At 40.1% G+C, this 17441-nt stretch overlaps 1 protein-coding gene across 2 annotated transcripts in view; it reads right to left on the bottom strand.

Annotated features, from left to right (window-relative positions):
- Positions 1-6492: 6492 nt before the first annotated feature.
- zdhhc1 (zDHHC palmitoyltransferase 1) overlaps positions 6493-17441 on the bottom strand; it is a 28916-nt gene continuing 17967 nt past the window's right edge. For both annotated transcript variants that reach the window (XM_030130542.1, XM_030130549.1), the window contains exons 9-11: positions 12793-12907; positions 11438-11510; positions 6493-7705 (exon numbers count right to left, since the gene is read on the bottom strand). In XM_030130542.1, the coding sequence (XP_029986402.1) occupies positions 7197-7705; positions 11438-11510; positions 12793-12907 (697 nt within the window). In that variant the 3' untranslated portion in view covers positions 6493-7196. The remainder of the gene's footprint in view (positions 7706-11437; positions 11511-12792; positions 12908-17441) is intronic.

Below are 17441 nucleotides of genomic sequence, written 5' to 3'. Positions count from 1 at the left end.
GTAAGTCACATCGCCATGATTTGAGTCTCAATTTGTGATCATATTGACCCCAGCGGACTAAAGTAATGATTAGGGAGAACTGAATTTCACGAAATCAGTCATAAAATACTACGGATCACCCATGAAAGCCTGGCTACGTCTGACCATAGGAATGAAGCGATTATGCTAAGCTTGGCTAAGCTAAGCTAACGGAAGGACTGCAGTGCAAACTGATTTGCCCACTTATTGAACTCATTAGTGCATGACAAATGAATTAATAAACAACAATTGGTGAACTCTTCCTTCAGGGTCTTCCAGGCTGGTAGATCCCATCAGAATAGCCCACTGGAACGGTTTGGGTTGACTGGACTGCATTTTATATTCTTCCACCAGCGCAGAATGTGTGCGTCATCGCGACAGGACAAGACAACGAGCATGCGCAGAATGGCAGGAATAAAGTCCAAACAGAATAAAGGGTTTACATGTCCGAGGAATAATTTAGTTCGGAATTAAAAGGGGATTAAACCAGTGACCTTATTCGGATTTAAATTTATTCCGAACTATTCTTTTTCAACTGGAATAAGGTGTTTACATGGGCATCTTAAATAGGATCTAACGTTTATTCAGATTAAACCAGGAATAAAAGTTGTCATGTAAACGCATGGAATGAATGTATGTTGTTGCCTCTGCATTTATAACCAGCTCCCATGTGACCAAAATCTGTAAAAACTATTCGGAAGTGTCTGGATACACCAACTTCAGCAGAAGACTATTATATACCGACAGTTTATAGAAAGTTTGAAGTAGAAATGTATTGTGGCATGTTTGCCGCAGTGCATTATGGGTAGTGGGTACTATGTTTTAAATGTGTTATTTCTATGCTCAAAAATTTAGTGGGGTTATTGTGTTAGTACTAGTTTTGACTTAATATGTGTATGGCAATGCTTATTGGACTTTTGACACCAATGTAGCGTAGGTGGAAGTTGGGCAGGAAGTTAGCTCAATGACAGGTATGAGCACTAGTTGTGTTTTTAATTTTGACAGGCAGGAAGATCAAAACTGGAACAATCACAACAGGATAGCCATTGTTCTGCCAATGGCTCTCACTCAGGGTGCAACTTTACAAATTACAAAAATACAGAAAAAACTAGAAGCACTCGGAGAGCGCAGACCTCCGCCAAGGCTGATCAGTGGGCCCCCCCGTGGGCCCCCCCACCCCCGATCACCCCCAAAAGTTAATCATTTCTTCCTTATCCCATTTCCAACAAACCCTGAAAATTTCATCAAAATCTGTCCATAACTTTTTGAGTTATGTTGCACAATAACGGACAGACAAACAAACAGACAGACAGACAAACAAACCCTGGCAAAAACATAACCTCCTTGGCGGAGGTAATAAACAACAAGTCCAATAAGCATTGCCATACACATATTAAGTCAAAACTAGTACTAACACAATAACCCCGCTGAATTTTTGAGCATAAAAATAACACATTTACAACATAGTACCCACTACCCATAATGCACTGCGGCAAACATGCCACAGTATTCATATTTCTATTTTTAGGGGGGTTGTAATTATTCATTGTGGATTTATGGATGACTTAGTGCTCGGGTAGTTGAGATAATGATGAGTTGTCATGTTGTCACGGTTCATTACACATGGGTTGGTCTCTTTGCAAAAGTGGACCAAATACACATTGAGCAATACTCAGTGGGTATCTGCACAATTTGAGGATTGGTTTTGAAGGCCTATGTAAAGGCCCAAAAAAGGCCACCATTGTTGGTCCAGTGAACGGCATCATGCCATGTCTATCACGTGAACAACGTCTCCGGGCACTGGGTATGGGGGAGGCCGGTTTGAGCTACAGTGATATAGCCAGGCCTATGAATGGGCTGTTCCCAACCCACAATCAGAAACCTGGTTGAACGCCACAACACCACAGGATCTGTTGACAATAGACCGCGTCCAGGGTGAGAGAGAGTGGCAACTGCAGACCAGGACTGCTACTGTTGTGACTTTGTGTTTGGCAGGTGCCATTTTCTTTTGCTAAGTTTTTCGTTTTGAAATTATTCTTGAAACTTTAGATTTTTGTTTCTGTATGCCAATATCCTAAACAAATGATTCATATGAAAAAATTCCAGTTTAGGATTTCAAAATAAAAATTATATTGAAAAATATGGTCTCAAAGTTTTTATTGACTGTGAGTGCAGATAATATCTCTGTCCAACCCAAGTGATATCCTCACTGGCTGGCAGATGAATCCAATGCTGAAGAGTCAAAAACTGCAGTTCTCTGAATGTCCACTAGAGGCAGAGTCAATCCCCATAGACCCCTGTGTTAAAGTGACCTCTACTCATCATTCCCAGACCACAATCACAGTGTTGTTCATGTAGAAAATTGAAGGGGCCATGATTACAGTGGTTGTAAATTGGCGTGAACATGCAGATACATCTGTTCTACATTCTTGTATTGTTTGCATGTGGATGCAGATTTGCTGGTCGTGGCTTCAAACACAAGCCACTACGCTCCATCTTCAGAATCTTTGACTCATGGGCTCAGATCTGTGCTGTGTTTACTGTATCTTTGCTTCCAATATGTCATGTGTACAAAGCAAAGTCTTACTCAGAGAAGGGCCCTGTTCCATAAAGCAGGTCTAACAAACTCATCGCTGAACCGGAACTTTTTGTTTCTAAATCCTGACAGCCGATCATAGTCGGTTCAGTCATCGTGGAGTATGTTCATGTGTGACTGGTGAATGAAAAAAGTCATTATTAATAGAGCTAAGAGCTGATGGTTCACCATGGTAACGAGTTAACCAACATGTTCATTCAGTGGAGGTAGAAAGTACAGTCCTGAGTAAAAGTCTTATTCCACTGTTATCTTTGTTGTTTTTTCAAGGTTGAAATGAGCGTACATATTTATACAAGAGAAAACACAGGAAATATATGCACAGCCTTAAAAGAAACACAAAAAAACTGAACGAAATTTGTTGTTAAGGTTGAATCCATGACAAGAAGCAGCACAAACAATTAGAAACATCTAATGTGCAATGGTGTAGTGGTCCCTGGAGAAGTGGGTATACTCTCAATTTTTTTTTTTTTTTTTTTTTTTTTTTTTTAAGTCCAGAAAAACTCCATTTTAGAAACAGTGACATGTACAGGGATTGGACAAAATAATGGAAACACCTTAAAAAATCAACAAAATATAATTTAATATGGTGTAGGTCCGCCTTTTGCGGCAATTACAGCCTCAATTCTCCGAGGTATTGATTCATGCAACTTGTGAATTGTTTCCAAAGGAATTTTAAGCCATTCTTCAGTTAGAATACCCTCCAACTCTTTTAGAGACGATGGCGGTGGAAATCGACGTCTTACTTGAATCTCTAAAACTGACCATAAATGCTCAATAATGTTGAGGTCTGGGGACTGTGCCGGCCATACGAGATGCTCAACTTCATTAGAATGTTCCTCATGGCATTCTTTAACAATTCTAGCTGTATGGATTGGGGCATTATCATCTTGAGGTGAAGGTGTTTCCATTATTTTGTCCAACCCTATAAGACTACTCTATTTAGTTTACCTAAAAATCCATCAGTGGTATTTGCTCACAATTCTAAAATGATCATGACTTGATCAGGAGCAGTTTGTAGTTTTAATGGACACATAAGCAGCTGCATGAATGGAAATGGATTCAACATGAGGCAAACATAGGATAATGTTAGCCTTTCATAACGTTAGCAAACTCACACAGTTTAACTATTGGTGACAAAATCTCTTCTCCTCTAAATCTGCAGTCATATGACCAGTAGTTTAAAACAGTGACTCATTCTGAAACCACCGTAAAACTTACCTCAGAATTATGTATTCCATGAAAGTAGGTTCTCGCGATGTGTCACTCTTTTGAAAGACGTTTATTCTGCCTTTCTTTTTCGCATTTCCAATAATCGCACATCTTTCAACGAGACATGCAGTGACCTGTCAATCAACTGCGATGGCACTGGCACTGGCACCTGAGGTGTCCAATCAGGTTCTAGAGGTGGACAGCGCTAAGCAGAGCCCTGGCTCTGGTGCTAAGTTAGCAATATTTTCCTCAGCATGACCCGCCCTACTCTGCCTCTGATTGGCTCATCAGTCCTCATGCCTAAAGTTAACCAATCTGATCAGTGAAGGTAGTGAGTACTAGCCAATTAGAGGCAGAGTAGGGCGTGTCATGGCTTCACCATCCTAGGGGAGAACATGGGCTATTTAGCTCAGATACTACTGCATCAGGGGGATTTAGAAGTGGGTATACGCAATGTTGACTGAAAAATAAGTAGGTATACTCCGTATACTTCCGTATACCCTGGACTACAGCACTGCTAACGTGTTGAATGACACCTGGTATAAAACATCAGAAAATCAATGAAATAAATCTTATTTTGTCTGAAGAAAAGGGTTAAAGACATGTTAAGTGTAAAGGGAGGTCACACTATACGACCACTTTAGTTTATAGAAGCTGTTTTCTGCCTGATACTTTTGTTTTTCCTGCTGTTCATACTTCACATACATCAGATTGGATTTAAATACACAGACTGACAAATGCATTTGTGTGGACATTAGAACTTAACTAAACCAACAAATAGGATTTAGCCTAAGACTCAAAAAACAAGTATGAAGAGCCTAGTCTGCTTTGAAACCCTGTGTCTATTGTTTACTGTTTGGTCTTACACTATTTTTACAATTTTGTGAAAAATTCTTATTCTTTATTCTATATTTTCTTATATTTTAAAAGAGAAGTGGAGTCTGTGTGTGTTTGTGTATATGTATGTGTGTGTGTGTGTGTCTTGGGCATCACATAACATTTGTACTGAGCTGACTGCTGCAGTTTGGCATACTTATGTATTTTTGGTCAAGGAACAGACTAGCAAAAACAGCAAGCTGATAGGACCAATATTTTGGGAGATATTAGTAATTTTGGAATACAATAGCCTTACATTCATGTTGCTATGCCCAGAATCATGTTAACGCTTTGGCAGTGACTGCTGGACAAATGCAAATTTTTGCATCCCACACTTGGTATTGACAATGATGAAGTCTGGGATCTAGAACACTGTTGTTTACATATTACTAAGTTAGTGAGGTTTAAAGCTGAGGTTAAGCTGGGGTCAAATTCCTTGTTAGTGAGCAGAAACTTGGCCAATAAAGCAGATTCTGATTCTCATAGAGGTTACTCATTCACTCTATTGTCACGGATTTCCTTAATGGTTTATATTTATATTAAATCTCACAGGAACAAAATGCAGGATGAACCAAAAGCATCAATAAATATAGTCTCGTGAAACAGAATGAGGCAACACGATGTAAATAACCTGCAGTTAAAGCTGAACACACCAGCAGCATGATGTCAGTTGTGTGAATGTACACGTCAAGTTTTTAGAACATTAAAAAAAAATGCAATCGCTAGAAACACTGAACTGGATGGGTTTCAGGCTTTAAGTTGTTGGAAAACATAGGAATCAAACTGTTTGATGTTATGTATTTTCCCTAATCCACGTGAGCTTCAGTTTTGGTTCAGTCTAATTTGTCTGTCACTGGATGTGTCTGTGTTTTTAATGCTCACGGCGATGACTTCTTCTGCTCTGTCGCTCTGGTTCATCGTAACCACAGAGACCAAAGTGATGCTTTGGAGGAGATGCTCATCGTGCTGAACCTGTTCACCTGGAAACACAGACCTGTGAGCTCAAGCACAGCACAGATGAGTCACAGTGGACAAAAGAAAAAAAAACTTGCTTATTTCCCTTTTGAACACAGAGGGCAGCAAAGGAACTGTCGATGAAAACACCAGCAGAAATCAAACCTTACAGGGTCTATATGTAATATTTATACTTGCAAATATTTTTTAAAAATTGCCTAAAATAATCATTAGTGTTTAGAATAAGGACCTGTGAAGTTCTGCCAAAAACGCCAATGTATTGGATTGTAGAGATGTGAATTGAATTTATTTACAGTGAAGGGGTGGGGGATTTATGTCCACTAGAGGGAGTAGTGAGTCACTCTGCCGATCTCTCATGGTGAAGAAAACCAACACCACAGGGACCCAGATGTGATTAGTGGTTTTACTGTGGCTGCTTTCAGTCTAAAAACGGAGCTAAGCTAACAGAGCTATAATGTAAACTATCAGCTGATGCAGCTTATCAACACTATAAGAAACTATTTTGCGTGACTGTCAAAATACGCATCTATGAGATTTAGTTTGAGGAAGACTTGATGATACTATGATACAGACGTGTGGAAACTATGAGCTTTATACTTTATTCAGTGACTGATTCAGTCTGTGGGTACATGGGGCTGATTCGTTGGTGGTTTTGCTCCTAAGTGTGTCCTGGTACCAGACTGACCCCTGCTGGTCAGAGTTTGATATATAAATACTACATAGGTTTGGTAACCAAGTTCCAGAAATGGTATAAATCTACTGTCTTTACTCCAGTAACAGTACAGATACTCGAGTAGAAAAGACTCTGGTGAAAGTTGTACTGATTAAACATCTTTACTGCAGTAAAAGTGAAAAAGTACAGGCTCTGAAATGTTGTCAAAGTCAAAAAGTAAAAGTAGAAAGTAGTAAAAGTAGTAAATCAGTTTTCAATGACAGCAACTGAATGTGAAACAGTATGACACATTTTGTCTGCAGTCCACTCTCCCCTTCACGTCTGGTGTTTGTCTTGTTAGATTTTACATCGTTCAGTCTTGTTACATCTGTTTCATGTCACTGATTCCTTGTTCTGTTTTTACAGATGGATACACCAAGGCGAGCGATGATACAAAACATAAATAATCAATTACTTCCCTCAAGTGCATGAAAAGTAAAGAAAATTTGAAGAGTACAACATACAGATATTATAATAAATTGGATGGAGAGAAAGGGAGAAGGTGTCAGAAAAATAAATATTCAAGTCAAAAACAGATACCTGAAAAATCTACCTAAATACAGTGATGAAGTATTTATACTTAGCTACTTCGCACTTCTGCAAAATCCAGTCCATTCACTGTAGAAATTAACATATTCCTTCATTTACAAAGATTGTGCACAAGATTTCACCTTTGGCATTTAAAATTAAAAATTCTTTGTCAACATAATAAATACACACAGAAATACAAAAAAATAAAAGCTTGTTGTGCATGGCTTCAGGTGATTGTAGAAAGGACAAACACACTTTATTTGTTTCAGTCAGTGAAGGTTACCGCTCCATCCAGGACGCTGCCGCCGAGCCCAGCGACGTCCTGGACCCCGGTCTTGACCCGGTTCTGGACCCCGGTATCCTCCTGCTCAGGCTGAAGACCTCGTCTCGTGGCTCCGACGTGTCGCCGCTGGCTCTGCTGACAAACACAGTCGGAGGATGTGTGGAGGCCATCTCAAACCTCAGCTCCCCCGTGCCCTTATTGCCCCGTGAAGAGACCTTCCTCTTAGTCCTGGGTTGGGGGGAGGGCAGGGGGAATGCTGGGATGGCTCTGTGTGATGTGGAGGCATCGCCACTGGCTGCGGCGGCAGAGGATGAGGAGCCCAGTTTGGCCAGAGCCACCGGGATCTCCTCCAGAGACTCGGCGGACTCTGAGTTGTACTCAGCAGGGGGCGCGGCGGCCTGGACAGGGACCGAGCCGGAGGCCAGGGGGGGCAGGGAGGCCCTCAGGGGGAATGATGGGAAGGGAAGTCGCTGGCCCAGGGACACGGTCGACACATTGGTGAGCTCTGTTGGAGGACAGAAGACAGAATGACCACGTTTACACTCACTAAGGCCTGGTTCATGATGTTACATTTGTGATTTAAAATGCATGTTTTTCTGTTTACATCTAGTGTCCACACCACACCAACATTTTCAGATTCTTATAAAGGTTCAAGGTTCACTTTATTGTCTCCAGTGGGAGAAATTTGGCTTAGACAAGGGCAAAAACAAACAGCACTACAACACATAAAACAGAACACATGCTACTAAAAACAAATAAAATATGTCATATATAATACATTAAAATAAGTTAAAAATATTAGAAAGAAAAAAACCTAAAATACCCCCCCCATACCTATACAGGGTGGGGAAGCAAAATTTACAATGAATATTTAGTTGTTTTTTCTCTGCAGGCACTACGTCAATTGTTTTGAAACCAAACATATATTGATGTCATAATCATACCTAACACTATTATCCATACCTTTTCAGAAACTTTTGCCCATATGAGTAATCAGGAAAGCCAACGTCAAAGAGTGTGTGATTTGCTGAATGCACTCGTCACACCAAAGGAGATTTCAAAAATAGTTGGAGTGTCCATAAAGACTGTTTATAATGTAAAGAAGAGAATGACTATGAGCAAAACTATTACGAGAAAGTCTGGAAGATACTATTAAAGAAGAATGGGAGAAGTTGTCACCCGAATATTTGAGGAACACTTGCGCAAGTTTCAGGAAGCGTGTGAAGGCAGTTATTGAGAAAGAAGGAGGACACATGGAATAAAAACATTTTCTATTATGTAAATTTTCTTGTGGCAAATAAATTCTCATGACTTTCAATAAACTAATTGGTCATACACTGTCTTTCAATCCCTGCCTCAAAATATTGTAAATTTTGCTTCCCCACCCTGTATACATCCCTTTATACTCAACATTTGTCTACCTCCTCCTGCAACTAACTGCTCATTAAAGGTGGGGTAGGAGATCCTGAAAAAACGGTTCGAGCAAGCTACATTTGGAAAATACACAATTCAAAGTCCACACCCCTTTTTTCAGACTTGATTTGATTTGATTTATTTATTTCAAACATGCAAAAAAAACAAAAAAAAAAAAAACAAAAACAAAATAAAAACAAAATAAAACATTCAAATGGACAGAATCTATCTCCAAGCACATACAAGTCTGAATTTTGCATGGTCGAAAAGGAGTAGGAAGAAGTATGAACTTATTTAATCCTACCCCTCAGTGCTTTTACACCTCTATCGCTAACTTGATACAAGAGTCAAACAATATTTTCCTAATTTTAACATCAAACCACGACAAATAGATAATGCAGTAACTCCCCCCTGAAGCCACGCCTCCAGAGTACCAGAATGTGCATTGCTTGTTCCATGGGGGTTCACGAGTGCTGCGCAGCATCAATTAGCCCGACCGCCACCATTCAGCCATTTCGATGGGCCGGTTAAAATGATTGGATGGTGTTTTTTCAGTCCTGTCCGTTCCACAGGTGACTAAATCTTTTTATTTTTGTGTTAGAGAATTTAATCAGTTGGTTGCAATCGGGGTGTGAAGGGGATTTTAAACAATATAGTAAAAAATGCTCCAGGAAAACATCGCCTACCCCACCTTTAATGAGCTTGATTGAGAAAGGGATAAAAGAATGTTTAAAACAGATGATGTTTAAATGTTTAAAATGAACTATAACGAAGACTTTAGGAAATTGGAAGAAAAACAGTAAAGACAACCACATTGTCAGTGTCTGTCAGTAACTACATCTCCATCCCTGAATCATTGACCCTTATTGGAAGAAAACAAGACGTTGTCTGTGATGATTAGCTGTTCAACACAGATACCCATTACAGGTGATTCAGTCCTTAATGTCTCTGTTTGTTTTTGTTTTTTGTCCGTTCCTAAAATATGCAGGAACCCTAAACACAACAGGTTGTTTTTTTTGTGTGTGTTTTTGGTGCTGCGTACACCGTCATCACACATCGTTCAGTTAAATGTAGGTCAGTTGGTCGGGACATCCATCCAAGTATCTAGACTGAGCTGTATTCAGAGTTTTCATCTGTGCTCTATATTATTGCTGCTGCATTTATTGTGTCATCACTGAAACCAGTGTCAATAGATTCCATGAGTGTTTGATAAGCATAATAATTAAAAAAGGAGCAAAGTCTTTGTATTGAACAGTCAAAGCATCTGCCTTTGCATTTTGTCATGAGACCACTGATTTCGTCGACAACAGGAAAAGGGGAATGTCATGTGATAAAATCTTGGGAGTGCTAGAAAGTTCGTGGATCAAGACAGTTTTCCTGTTAAAATGCTGTTTTGAAATGGAAGCTGGGACAGAATCACCCACCCCCACAACCCTCAGGAGGACTACGAGGTTCAGAAAATGGAAGAAGGGAAATGAAAAACATATTAGCATGAACACAGCCTAATATTCCACTATTAATCATATTCTGTTTGGAGATTATGAACTGAGCTTTATTCTGAATGTCGCTTTTTCTGTTGAGGATGTGGGATATGCAGACGTTGAGTATTTAGGATCAGTCTTTGGAGTTTTTTTTATGGTCTGAGACTCTGTCTCTGTGAGACAGACACAAAACAACCAAACACAGTTTTTGAGGCTGGAATAGAAATAAAAGTCCATATTTCTGGTTAAAAAGAGGAAAAACACCCATGTTATTTATGACATTATCAAAGACTTGAATATTAACAGGTTTTTGGATATGATCACATATCCCAGATCGAAGCTTACGCCACTTTCTGTATATTTATGATAATTATCTCCATGTACGCAGTGTATCAGAAAAATTATGAAATGTCTAGAGGGTGTTAAGATAGTTAGTTAGATTGTTTACTGTCCCCTTAGAGAGATTCATCCTCACAGATCTTATAGATCTCCATATCTGGCTTTGCATTGGCATATTAGACAGACAGAGATCTCGGTGCATTCATGTATCATTAGACTCAGACATACATATTAAAGGCACATAGAGGACAGCAGGTTAAGGCACACATATCATAGACACACAGGGAGGAACAAGGGGGACATATGATATGGGGGGACATATAAACATAGACAGACATTTTTTTCACTTAAAACAGACGGGGGAAGCATGTAAAGTGCGTTTTGTGTATGGTTTTGTTTTGTTTAAGGTGGAGGGGGCTGAGGGTATGAGGCTTCTGCTGAAGTGGGCCTTGTTCCATCTGATGCTGCTGAATCTCCTTCCAGATGGCAGGGGAAATGACAGGTGAGTGTGTGTGTGTGTGTGTGTTTGTGTGTGTGGTGTCCTGTGATACTGCATGTGCGATGCGTGTGATGATCTTGCAGATTTGGAGTTTGTAGTCCAATTATTTTTGTGGCAGTCCATGTTATGTGTAAGAGTTTATTGTGGTTTTTGATGGTGAGCATAGTGAAGAAACAGGTGGAGCAGTAGAGTATCACTACAAAAATCTAACTGTTACTAAGAGTATTTTTCTCATTTCTAGTAAAAATATCTCATCACACTTAAAATAAGACAGAATCACCTAAAGAGTGAGAGTGTAAGTGAGATATAAGAACCGATTTTTAGACAATAGATCTGGAAAATCTTATTTCAAGAAATCTTACCAAGATAATTTTCACTTGTTCCATTGGCAGATTTTTTGGCTTGTTTCAAGACTTTTTTTGCTTAATTCAAGCAATGTCAATGAAAAGCCCCATAAACACGTGTAAAGGCAATGTGTGATTGTTGTGTGATTGTGTTGGTTTACCGGTCGGGCCTGTACTTGGGCAGTGCTCCCTAGTCACCTCAGCTGGCACTTTACGGACCTTCTTCTTTTTTTTCTGTGAAAACACAAAAACATGAGGCTAATCTCAGTCATCATATATATATATATATATATATATATATATATATATATATATATATATATATATATATATATATATATATATATACACACACACACACACACACACACACACATAGTGAATTACAGAGTGTGTATCACTTTAATGAGGTAAAAGAATTGGGGTACTATGCACCTAAACCACACAGATTGGTTGAAAGACGTAACAATAACCCTAAAGTGATTTAGCCCATTTGTTCTGTTTGAGGTTTTGCAGCAGTATGTGTAAAAAAACACTGTTATTACCGTTCTAGCACTTTTTTATGATCTTCATACATTTAAATTTTTTCAAAAATGTGTATGTCATAAGAACACAAATATGTCTTCCTTTTTCATTTATATTTTTTCTGAACAAGGTCAACTTTTCTGAGCTTTTTCAGAACCACAACAACAAGAGGATTGGTCAATAAAGACATAAAAATGATCAAGACAATTTTGTGAAGGACAGTGTGTAGAGTGGTGTGGTCAAACAACTAGACCAAAAGAACAGAAAAGAGACAGTGAAGTCACTGAATCTATGACCATTTATGATAAATGAGTTGTATGAATCTATTCAGACCTGTTACTGATCAAGTTTTGCAACTCTCACCAATTAATATCAAAGCCAGTATGACCAGTTTGATGCTAAATATTTGTGTGACTATTTTGTATTTTCTTGTCCTTTATTTGTACAGCTCCTTGTTTGTAAAGACTTAAAGACTTGAATACTTATTAATTACCGCACTTTCTGGACCATAAGCCGCACCTGACTATAAGCCGGACCCACCCTGTCTCCAACGTCTCACCATCGATTCATTGATGCCAAGCTTATGTGCAGCAGCTCTATTTCCCTCTTCGTCAGCCGGATCGATCGTCAGCCCAGAAAACATAAATTAGCCGCATCATCTTAGAGCTGCGGGTTCACAGTGTGTGGAAAAAAGTAGCGGCTTATAGACCAGAAAGTACAGTATCTTATGTCATCTTTTGCATTTTTATTAATTATGAATCCTGAGTGTTATTATTGATGTTTTTTTCTTTCTTAAACCTCTCTTTAGAGTCACTAAAGAAGTCAAAAAAGGTTAAATGTCAGGGTCTGGGGTGAAATAATCCTATGAAGATGGCCTGAGAACAGGAGTGGGTCTGTGTCCTGGAGACTGGACAGTTTGTCCTGAACGGACCAGTCTCCACCCGGCAACCGACAGCTGACTGTGTGTGTGTGTGTGTGTGTGTGTGTTCACCTGTGTGCGGCGGTGTGTGTGTGCTGCTGCCTTCAGTTCTGTGGAGATGGTGGGTGGGGCTTCCTCTTCCACGACTGGACTAGACACCGTCCTCACTCTACCGTTGGCCATAAACCTGACAGACAGACGGACAGAAAAAACACATGCACAGGTTAGATCTGATCTGGTGTCAGGGATCCGCCTCCAGACGGGAGGATCTGATTGGTTCAGTGGAAGCAGATGGATTTGTGTGTTTGTGTTAACTCAGCTGCTCTTTGGAACTCACAAGCTGCAGATCTGCATTTTTTACATTGTACAGACAACAAAGCTAAAAAAAAAAAAAAAAGTCCCCCTTGGATTTAACTAATCAAACAGTTCAGATCCTTCCATTGGATAATTACTGCAGTGATGAATATGTTTCAGTTCTTTAACCCTTGATTGACCCACTGTTGCATGAGGAGCTTCTCATTTCAACCATCAGTTTGTGGAGAGAATAAAGAGTGGTGTTTCCATGGAAAAAGGTCATGTGGTCTGAGTCCAGACTGACCCTGTTCCACAGCGATGGTCCCTCAGGGTGAGAAGAGAGGAGGATGAAATGATTGCCCATCATGCCTAGTGCCTACAGTACCAGCCTGTGGGGGCAGTGTTCTGATCTGGGGTTGGTTCAGTTGCTCAGGTCTAGGTTCACAATGTTAGAAGTCCATAAAATGATTGAAATAAATGTTGTGACCTTGCATAAGTTTATCAAAATGATGCTGTATTTAAAGATACAGATAGTTCAGCGAAACAGAGTGTGGGACTTTTTTCCGGCAAGGGTGTTCATCGCTCATCAAACTGATTTGGATGTTTCAGAAAATAATGAAATAAATCTTACAAATGTACATTTTTATGCAGATGACACAGTTATATACACACTATCACCCACTTCAAGTCTGTATTAACGATTGGTGTGAAGATCCTCTTGGACCTGTCATGATTATTTATCTTAATGAACATGTGTGTTTTTTTATAATTAGAAAGTGTGAGATCGTATAAGCTCATCGAGATGATACCATGGTGAATATGAGCTGTAATCAGAGCTAAAGGCAGTGCAATTCAACAAGGATAAGTGCATAAAGGAGATCAAAAATGGGAGTGTAAGGCAGTCTGAAAATGTTCTGCATTACTTTTCAGTATAAAACACGCTAATAATTTGATTTAGTTTTGTCTTTTATATTATTATTGATCTAACTATTAAAGCTATACCGTACGATGTGGCATTTTTACACTTTTCTTTTGTCATCTTAAAATGCTCCTAATAAGCATGCGTCAAACTAAAATATAAAAGAAATCCACCAGGTTTTGAAACTCAAAAATGTTTAATTCTCATGTAGTTCTGATAAAAGTCTGACCAATCATTTTAGTCGGTCCGAATGAAATAATTGGCCGAACTTGGCTGAGCCTTCTGTCAATCATCCATTCAGGCCGTCCTGCATCCGATCCATTATCGCCGTCTCCGCATCCCATATGTGTCCCTCTGAATCTGACGCTTCACTCGCGCTGCTCCTCCTGACACTGACCACAGTCTACTGTTTAGGATGTGTTTGGATAGAACTGACATGCACATGTGGAAGGGAAAAACGGATTTATAAACAGAAACAACAACTAAGGGCAACAAACAGGAGTCTGATGAATGAAGGATGGAGATAAAAGTCCGGAAGTCAGCTGTACTGGACTGAACAGGTCTGCATAAAGCTCAGCTTTTATGACGGTGGGACTCATACAGGTACATGTACTTGGTGTCACACAGTGTAGGATTATGTAGGATGATAAATGTATGGACTATGAAACCTCAAATGTCCACGGAAAATTCGCGGAGGCCGCGTGTTCACAGTGCATGTGCTGGGCACCTCATCAGCTGAAGACACTGACCCAGCGCTGCACAGACCAGACCCTTCAATTCAGGGTCTACTGATGGAACAGGGGCCGCAGCAGGTGGATGATTTATCTGATTACTGAGGGACGGGTCCACGGACACGCCAAAGCGGACCGGACCTCCACTTCCACCTTCGCTTCCATCATGCGCATCAGGTAAGAGAAGGGGAGCATCAGAGCGCAACGACACTGAGGGATTTACATGCAGTTCTATCAGGCTGCCCTCCGCGTTGAAATCCGACGCGGAAGGGGTACCCCCTGCGTCAAATAGTGCCGAACGGGGCTCTGACTATGCGTCCATTTCTGACGACTTGGGATGAGCGGGCGGGGCTTTGGAGGGAGGCGGGTTGTTCATGTTCAAACTTTTACCAAGTGCTGTGAGAAATGCCATATCGGTAGGTATAGCTTTAACTAAATATTGGCTGTTTAGGTAAAAGACTCCTCACACAACCACACAGTACATATCAGTAAGTATCAGAAGACATTCTTTCAGGTTTTAAGAGGGAGTTTTGGGTCCTGAGTGGAAGTTGAAGAAAGATGGTACATAACAAAATGAAAATAACATGAAGATGAGAGCTATCTAAAAGACTAATGAAGACAAAAAGTCCCCTATAGACACATTTCATGATTTAATGGTTATTTGTTGATTTTCTTTTCCTTTAAATGTTTATTTGATTAAATAAAAATAAGGAAAATCAGTGTCATCTGTACTTTTATTCAACAAAGGTGGTTATGTTTTTCAAGGTAAAGTCTTCAACACCATTGAAGTGTTGGTTCAGTATGAAATATGCATAAGAAATATTAAGTAAAACAACAAAACACTCCAGGATACTTAACTGTTTTAGGTGATAATGTCAACAAACTGAACTTAAAGACAAAAAGAAAATTGTATAATCAGCGCAATGATATCAAAATAAATTGATATCTATATGAATCGTTTTGTTGTTCAGTCCATCTCTAAATCCTTCTGACTACACCTTTATGCATGCACCAGTGCTATTTGTATCTTTTCTAAAGCTGGTCCTTGGTCCATTCATCAGAGAATCTGTCACAGACGTTCTGTTCTAACGTTTCCTCCTCCGGTTGTCCCCTGTGTAAACCACGTCACTGTCCTTCACCACGCCATATAAATAAAGTTTTCTTCCTGACGCAGTGGTCGAGGCTCTGTGGAGTTATTTATGAGGAACTTCTGTTAGACTAATACACCCGACTCCTCTCCTCCCACGGCTTCACTAAAACACACACAATACACACTTTGTTTGCCTCTTGGAAGTCACAGCCAAAGAATTTCATTTCGTACACTTTGTTTTCAGGCAAAGAAAACGGTGTCCATGGCGACGCAGCCCAGGCTCATTGTGTTATGAAATGACTGTTGCGGACCATGCCTCGTGAAACATGTCGGGACCGGGTCAGTCTGCAGCCAATCACAACACACTGTGGGCTCATACTGGACCGACACACCGGTGAGCGGCCGGCCTCTGCTTCTGCGGTGGCGCTTTAACGGTTTAACGGCTCTGCATCACTGCCTGCCCAGTAGAACATCACATCAGCTTTTATCTGGACCACTGCTTTCAATTACAGCTGCCAGTTGTAATGAGGAGTGAGTTTAGTTCCTGTCAAACAAACCAGGGCCAAGGGGGTTTGGTGAAAACTCTGTTTACCACGAAATGAGGGAAACTCCAGGTTTTTGGTTTCACAAAGACGGTATAGTTCAACTCCAAACTGCAGCAACTTTGCTCTGTGAAGCTAATCTGTTCACTAGCAGGTTTCCTGAAGGAGCTCTGTGATTGGCGGTTTCATTTCCTCATTCGTGCAGTGGTTAGTGCTGTGGCCTCACAGTAGTTTGGAGCCTGGACCTTTATGTATGGTCACAGGCTTGTAAATCTGCCCTAAGGCCTCTGGAGTCATTGTATAAATATTCTCTCAAGATTCATGACAAGACTACACAAGCAGCGCAGCGCAGACCTCCACCAAGGCAGATCAGTGTGCACCTGCCCCCCCCCCCCCAATCACCACCAAAATTTAATCATTTGTTCCTTGAGCCAGTATCAGTATTTCCTGAAAATTTCATCCAAATCCATCCATAACTTTTTTAGTTATCTTGCTAACAGTCAGACAGACAAACAAACCCCAATGAAAACAAAACCTCCGCCGTTCCTTGGCGGAGGTAAAAAGATGAGCATTTTATCACTGCCCAATTTTGTCAAAATATAAGAGCTTTGAAAATGTAATCATGTATACAAATGTGTGTCTCTTGTTTGAAGTTATCCATAAATCTGCTGCTCCTCCCTTAAAAGGTTTATCCCTTTGAGTTCTGGAAAAACATCTCGAACTACCCGATCAACAGCTCACAGCGAGTGCAGGATTCCGAGGCACAAAACAGCATTTGCTAATTCCGTGTTCTCATGTGTGGCCATGCGACAGTGGAACACATGACCAACACATGAGCTACTAACAATTACAAACTATCACACATTGGTTGGGTGTGAATGAATTCTTTATATAGATGGAGTTATAGAAATGCATTTTTACTGCTTTTTGTATGTTTTAGTTTTTATTAATGTCTGTTTTTTTAATGATAACATATGTCTGCCCAGGGACTACAGGTGGAAATTAGGAATAGTGCTACAACCTGGCAACCTATCCTTTTTAAGGTTAATGTATTTTGTGCATTGTCCCTGTCTAAATAAATAAATAAAATAAAATGAAATGAAAATGTGTGCAGTTTGGATGTTCCCTCCAGGTACTCCAGCTTC

Source organism: Sphaeramia orbicularis, chromosome 3 (assembly GCF_902148855.1).
Source record: "Sphaeramia orbicularis chromosome 3, fSphaOr1.1, whole genome shotgun sequence".
In the NCBI taxonomy this organism is placed as follows: domain Eukaryota; kingdom Metazoa; phylum Chordata; class Actinopteri; order Kurtiformes; family Apogonidae; genus Sphaeramia; species Sphaeramia orbicularis.
This window is presented reverse-complemented; position numbering and strand designations above follow the sequence as displayed.